The sequence below is a fragment of the Chrysochloris asiatica genome, unplaced genomic scaffold (genome assembly GCF_000296735.1).
Source record: "Chrysochloris asiatica unplaced genomic scaffold, ChrAsi1.0 scaffold00420, whole genome shotgun sequence".
Lineage (NCBI taxonomy): Eukaryota > Metazoa > Chordata > Mammalia > Afrosoricida > Chrysochloridae > Chrysochloris > Chrysochloris asiatica.
Window position 1 is genome coordinate 197,222 of NW_006408938.1, and position 7,983 is coordinate 205,204.

The 7,983-nt window shown below is 34.1% G+C and overlaps 1 protein-coding gene across 1 annotated transcript in view; it reads right to left on the minus strand.

Moving 5' to 3' along the window:
* Nucleotides 1-7,983, minus strand: part of GC (group-specific component (vitamin D binding protein)) — a gene marked incomplete at its 3' end in the record, with an annotated part of 28,409 nt that overhangs the window by 7,695 nt on the left and 12,731 nt on the right. Inside the window, exons 7-8 of the mRNA XM_006876860.1 lie at nt 2,806-2,935; nt 1,335-1,537 (exon numbers count right to left, since the gene is read on the minus strand). Coding sequence (XP_006876922.1) covers nt 1,335-1,537; nt 2,806-2,935 — 333 coding nt within the window. The remainder of the gene's footprint in view (nt 1-1,334; nt 1,538-2,805; nt 2,936-7,983) is intronic.

Genomic DNA, 7,983 nt, shown 5'->3' on the forward strand with positions numbered 1-7,983 from the left:
GAACCGACTCGATGGCACATAACAACAACAACATAGATAGATAGATAGATAGATAGATAGATAGATAGATAGATAGATAGATAACATATTACCTCTTAAAATGGTTGAACATATATATGAGTGCTTGTGGTTCTGAAGTATAAGCACTGTACTGCTAACCACAAGGTCAGCATTTCAATCCCATCAGCTGCTCCCATAGAGAAAGATGGAGCTTTCTGCTCCCATAAAGATTTATAGCTTCAGAAATTCTATACAGGCTCCCTATGAGTCAGAACTGACTTGGTTGTAACTAATAACAAACTGACGACAATGTAAATATATGTTCTTGTGCAATTGTAATTGACCCTATAAAAATACCAAGAAGGTCCTGTAAGTAACTTTTCCATACAAATAAAAGTTTATAAATTCTACCAGTATATCTTATTCCATTAAAACAATGAGTATTTAGAGAAATGTAAGTAAGAGTTTTATTCTGGCCCAAAGTCTGCTGTTTGATAGTGATAATCGATATTACAATTTGCTTCTTCAACCTGTTTGTGAAATCCTTTTACATATGAAAATACATACTCATGAAGTATGTAACTCAGAGTGTATGGGAACAACAGTGTATTTATTTTAGTTCCTTTTTTTAGTTGGATGAAACCAGGTAAAGTTTTACCATTCTTCCCATTTAATTTTGTTTTAATTTAATTGTTAGGGATATAAAAATGCATTTTGTATATCAATAGAAAAATATATATTTGTGACCTTTTTAATATAAAATGTTAATTATCAAATGTATAATTTATTCTTTTTATTTGTGACTCTGAACTGGAATATGATTAAGCTGATAAATAATATTATAAGTATTTTTGGTACCATGATAATATTTTATGCATTTATAGCATTTTAAGGTACATAAATGTGTTTTTGCATGTATTTGCACATGTATTTCTACATTTGATTCTCATTAGCAACTAGTGGAGCAAGTAGCACAGTATAATTCTTAATTAAGAAGAGAATAAAGCTAAAAATAATTAGGGTACTTCTTTGGGTTATACACAGTCTATTAGAGGAGGCAGAATTGAAAACCCCAGACTTCTTTCTCCCTATCCTCAATTCATTTAAACTCAATTTTCCATTATTTAAAACAGGTTATTAAGGTTTTTTGCTTGTTTGTTTGTTTAATTTCAAGAAGTCATTCAAAATCAATTAACCAGTACTTAAAACCCTCAAAAACCAGGCCTTCATTTGAAATTAGCTGAGTGACAGCATAGCTTCCCTCATTCTGGACTCACAATATGATTCTTCTTTGTCTGGATAAGGAAAACACATTTCTAATCAATTGTACTTACTGGTCTTTGGCTTTGGTGTTCCCTTTATTACACATATCTTTCTCTGTGGGCAATTCAACTGCCTGCAACTTGAGTGGTTGAGCAGCTGGCATGAAGTAAGTGCACACAAAAATGTCCATGGGTGTCTTTTCCTGACAACAGTCCTCAAATTTAGAATTCTTGGTGGATAAATTGTCACAGATTTTTACCGTGTGTTCAGGCAACTACAAAAAAGAATGATGAATGTGCAGTTAGTTTCCTGACTGGTTTAATTAAAAGTAAGATACATCCAAAATTCCTGACAGCATGCTTGTGAAAGACAGCATGAATGCTCTCAGAAATTAAGTTGGTACAATTGATTTGGGAGGTAATTTATTAATATGTATTAAAAACCTTAGAAATTTATAATTTCACATTATAAGAATTTATCCTCAGAAAACATTTTGCATAAGGGAAAATGTAGCTATAATGCTGTTAAATCTAATATTGCTTAAAATGTTGAAAAATTAAGACAATCAAAATTGATAATTGTGTACTGACTAAATAAATATATAGTACATTTAGCTAGTTAAATTTAATACATGCAATAGTCCTTCTTAGGCATTATCAAACAGATTATAAAAAAAAAAAACCACATAGTAACACAAACATTGTTGGAAAAAAACACACAAAAAGGTTAACACAAACCTTTTCTTAAAGAAGTTGCTAAGATTTTGGAGTACCAACCTTTATCTAAAGCAAAACGTCAAGGTTTTTTTTTTTGTCAGATTTGGGAAACTTTGCATCTATAAAGTTGCTGAAATTTCTATCAACTTGAAATGATATGTAAATGAAAAATGTTGAAAAAAATGGAAACATCAAACCATGGAAGATACTATAAAAGTATCAATAACTTCTATTAAAATAATATGTAGCACTGTCCAACAAGCCTTTATGCAATGGTGGAACTCATTGATATCTGTGCTATCCAAAACTAATGAGCACTTAAACACTTGCAATGTGGCTAGTATCATGGAAGAATTGTATTGGATATTTTGTTTAATTTTGATTAGTTATAATTCAATTTAAGTAACCATATACTTTGTTATTGTTTTTATGCTAAGTGCTGTGAAGTTGGTTTCCAAGGAATGGCTGGTGGGTTAAAACCTCCGACCATGGGACTAGCAGTGAAGTGCTTATTCCACAGCATCCTACCTGTAGTGGATATTATTTTGGACAGTTCAGGTAGAACAAGATCTTAAGAATCAAATAATCTTGTCCTTGAGTATGGAGCATGACATTTACTATCTGTGTGACCTTGAGTTGTTGAAATTTGTTCAGTCTTCAGTTTTCTCACTTATTAAGATGGAGCTAACAATACATCTCATAGGTTATGTTTGAGTATTCATTGAGATGATACATGTGGAAAACAGCTTAGAAGAGTGTCTGCCACTCAGTCAAAGGCATAAATAGCAAGGTCCATGATGCTGGTCACAATGAGGGTTTCTCTTACCTCCTTTGCCATGCAGTCCTCAGAAGCTGACTCACAGCACTTGGAAAGAATGTTAGTAACATCTTCAGCTAGTGGCAAAACATCCTCCAGATCAGCAGTAGGTGCTTTTTGGGCTAATTTTATAAGATGGCTAAGCAGTTAAAAATGAGTTTGTTAGCAACCAACACTGTTAACTTTTTTCTTTTCATTATGACCACACTGTCTTGAGGAATGATACTAGACTTTAATGCTTGAGCCTCAACAGTTGCATGGAACATATCTGTCATGCTATGGATTCTATATGCCAAAGCTGTTGACTAAAGAAAACAAAAAACTTCAGCACCAATGCATCTTTTCAAGTGTTAAATACTCATGTGCTTCACTTCTGGTCAGATCTAATTGTTTGAAGCATGCTGTTAAAACATCACATCTAAATCAGAAATAAAGAAAACAATCATATTTCTCTATTCAAAGGCAAAATTGTGTTTCTGTGATTCACAACATCCTCTTAAATATATTTAAAGAAATTCACTTACTAAATACAGATGAAATAAATGAAAAGTAAAGGTGAATCATCCTAAGCCACAGAGTTAAAAAAAAAAAAAAATTGGTTTTGGTGTTTGACTGTTAAGTACTTCATAAGGTTTACATGTGCGAATGGAATTAATTACACTTTGATACGTAATTCTCATATATGAATTTCTTCAATTAATATATTAGGAATAAGTTTCATATTATAAAGATTCTTTTACAATAGAATTTTAACAAACTACATGGGATTCTTTCATTTAAAATCACCATAATAAATTTGAGCAATTATTTATTCAAAGGATATTTAAAGAATGGTCATCTTTCTTCCTATGCAAAACATTGTAGCAGGAATACTTTGTAGTTAACTCTTGTTCACACCTAAAACTATTTCTTTGGGTAAATTCATGGCATCGATATCAATATAAATATATGATTAATTGAGCACTTTAAAAGATAAATTTCTATGTTTTAATAGTTCGATACACTGAGAGTATAACAAGTTAAAAATTTAGGATGTATCATTCCAAGAAAAATTTAAGCAAAGCAAATAATGTATGATGCACAAAAAGATGATATGTTTAATTTTTATGTTTGAAATATGAGAATTGGGTATATGCTTTCCACTGGTCTACAAATTGTTCCATGCAGAAAAATATATGGACAAGGTTCACTAAAAGCAAATCTCATTTTTTATAATATAATCTAGTTCTGTAATATTCATGTTTTATAAGGAAAAATAACCAGCTATTCTTTTGAGGAGTTGTTGTTCTTAGGTGCTGTTTCAACTCACAGTAACCCTATGTGCACAATAGAATGAAACACTTTCTGGTTTTGCACCATCCTCACAACCATTGTTATGCTTGAGACCATTGCTGTTGCCATGGTTCCAATCCATCTCTTTGGTGGTCTTCCTCTTTTTCACTGATCCATCACTTTACCTAGCATAATGTCCTTCTCCAGTGACTGGTCCCTTCTGATAATATGTCCTGAGTAAGAGAAACAAATTCTGGCCATCTTGGCATCTAAGAAGCATTCTGGCTGTACTTCTTCCAACACAGATTTGTTTGTTTTTATGGCAGTCAATGGTACTTTCGATAATCTTCTCTAACACTGTAATTCAAATGCATCAATTCTTCAATGATCTTCCTTAGTCACTGTCTAACTTTCACATGCATATGAAGCTGTTGAACATACTATGGTTTGGGTCAGGCACAACTTAGTCCTCAAACTGACATTTTTGCTCTTGGACACCTTAAAGCAGTCTTGTGCAGCAAGCAGGTTTGCCTAAGTCAATATGTAATTTGATTTGTTGACTGCTGCTTCCATAAGTGCTGATAGTGGATCCAAGCAAAATGAAGTCTTTGATAATGTCAAACTTTTCTTCATTTATCATGTTGATATTTATTTATCCAGTGGTAGTGATTTTTGTTTCTTTACAATGAGGTGCAATCTGTACTGAAGGCTGTGGTTTTGACCTTCAAGAGTAAGTATTTTAAGTCCTCTTCACTTTAAGCAAGCAAGATTGAATCATTTGCATGTCACAGTTTATTAATGCATCTTCTTCCAATCCTGATGCAATGTTCTTCTTAATATAATCTATATTTTTGGATTATTTTTTCAACATAGAGATTGAATAAACATGGTGAAATGATACTACCCTGGTGCACACCTTTTCGGATTTTAAAATATTACCTCTTTGTTCTGTTTTAATGACTCCCTCTTGGTCTATGTCCATGCTCTGGAAGACCCATTCCTTGAAATATAATTCATAGCTTGTCATGAACAACTCAGTGAGAAGCCATGCATAGTCACTAAACCACAAGCAAGTATCTTTCTGGTAATCTCTACTTTCATCCAAGATCCATCTGATGTCAGCAATGATATCTTTGTTTCACATCCTCTTCTGAAAACAGCTTGAATTTCTGACAGTTCCATGTTTAGGTATAGTTGCAAGCATTAAAAAATTATCTTCGACAAAATTTTACTTGCTTGTGATATTAATGATATTCTTTGATGATTTTTGCATTCTGTTAGTTCACCTCTCTTTGGAATGGACACAAATACGGAGCTCTTTCAATCTGTTGACCAGATATTCCAAATTTTTTTTTTTTTTTTTTAGCACAGATGAGTGACTGTCTTCAATGCTGTATCAGTTTGTTGAAAGATTTCAATTTGTGTTCCTTCAGCTCTTAAAGCCGTGTTTCTTGCCAATACCTTCAGTGCAACAGGGTCTTCTTTCTTTAGTACCATTGGCTCTTGATCATATGCTACCTCTTAAAATGGCTAATCTTCATCCATTTCTTTTTGATACAGTGACTCTGTGTGCCTTCCATCTTCTTTTGATGCTTTCTGCATCAATCAATATTTTGTCCATCGCTGTTGTTGTTGTTAGGTGTCATAGATCAGTACCACCTCACAGCAATGCTATGGACAACAGAAAAATACACTGTCTGATCCTGTGCCAACCTCACAATTCTTGCTACATTTGAACCCATTGATGCTGCCACTGTGCCAATCCATCTCGTTGGGCATCTTCTTTTTTCTGACCCTTCGCTTTACCACACATGATATCCTTCTCTAGGGACTGGTACTTTCTGATAATATGACTGAATTATGAAAGATGAAGTCTATCCATTCTGACTTCTAAGGAGCATTCTGGATGTATTTCTTCCAACACAGATTGCCCATAGAATTCTTCAGTATTGCAAACTGAAGCTTGAAATTTTTCATCAAGTTTTTCATCTTGAGAAATTGTAAGCATGATCTTCCTTTTGTTTTTCTAACTCGTTACTTACACATTCCATTATAATACTTGACTTTGTCTTCGAGAGCTGCCCTTTGATATTTTCTGTGCAGCTTTTTTTACATACTCATTTCTTCCATTTGCTTTAGCAAATCTATGCTTAGAGCTAGTTTCATCCATTTTGATCTTTTCTTTCTTTCCTCTCTTTTTAATGACATGTTTTCTACCTGGATGATGTTCTTTATGTCATCCCATAGCTTTTCTAGACTTCTGTTATTAGCATCTAATGCATCAAATCTGTTCTTCAGAGAGTATCTGAATTCAGGTGAGATATGTTCACGGACATAATTTGGCTTTTATTTGACACTTTAAGATAAGCACTTGACTGTGAACCATAAAGTCAATGATTCTAACCCACCAACTGCTCCTTGCAAACCATATACATGGGCGCTATAAGTGGAAACCAACTTGACAGCACTTAACAACAGTAACAGATAGGCTTGTTTGAACTTTTTACAGATTCAGCCTAAACTTGCATATGAGCAACTGATGATTTGTTCCATAGGCTGCCCATGTCCTTGTTTTGGCTAATGATATTGAGCTTTTCCACTGTCTCTTACCACAGATATAGTCAAATTGATTTCTGTGTATTCCCTCTGTTGGGGCCCATGTGTATAGTCATCTTTTATGTTTTTTTAAAAAAGGCATTTGCAATGAATAAGACATTGATCTTGCAAAATTTATTATGTGATCTCCAGCATCATTTCTATCACCAAGGCAATATTTTCCAACTACCAGCCCTTCCTCTTTGTTTCCAATCTTCGCATTCCATTCACCATTAATTATCAATACATCTTGATTGTATGTTTGATCAGTTTCAGATTGAAGATATCAATAGAATTCTTCATTTTTATCATCACTGGCTTTTGTGGTTGGTGCATAAATTTGAATACAAAAACAGTGGTATTAACTGGTCTTTCTTGTAGGCATATGGACATTATCGGATCTCAGACAATACTACACTTAAAGATAGACTTTGAAATTTTCTTTTGTTGTTCCTGGCAGAGTAAACCATTGGATTGTTACATTCAAAATAGCCAATCCCAGTCTATTTAAACTCACAAATTCCTAGGATATTGATGTTTATGTGTTCCATTACATTTTTGACAACTTCCAATTTGTCTAGATTCCTACTTTGTACAAGCCATGTTCTAATTATTAATGGATACTTGCAACTCTTTCTCCTCATTTTGAGCTCTGCCACATCAGAAAATGAAGGTCCCAAAAGTTTTAGTCCAGTTGCTTCATTGCGGTCAACTCTACTTTGAGGAAACAGTTCTTCCTTAGTTGCATTAGAAGTGCCTTCCAACCTGAGGTATATGTTGGTGGTATTCATCATATTGTCAATTTCTGGCACTATATCTGGCAGTGTTCTGCTGCTATTAATAAGGTTTTCAGTGGCTGAACATTCAGAAGTAATCTGTCTCTTCTTCTTTCTAGTCTATCTTAATCTGGAAGCTCAACTGAAACCAAAGAACCATGGGTGATCCTGCTGATATTTAAAATACCAGTGGCATAGCTTCCAACATCACAGCAACACACAAGCTACCACAGTAAGAAAACCTGACAAATGAGTGTTGGTTTTGAGTAATATAATAGCATGAATATTGTGGCATACTACAATCACTGATTACAAGCATTGTTGTTGTTGTTGTTAGGTGCCATCAAGTCGGAACTGACTCATAGCGACCCCATGCACAGCAGAACGAAACAATGTCCCATCCCAGGCTAACCTCACTACCGCTGCCACACTTGAGTCCATCAATGCCGGCACCTGACCAATCCATCTTGTTGGGGGTCTTCCTCTTTTTCTCTGACCCTCCGTCTTACCAAACATGGTATCCTTATCCAGCAACTGTTCACTC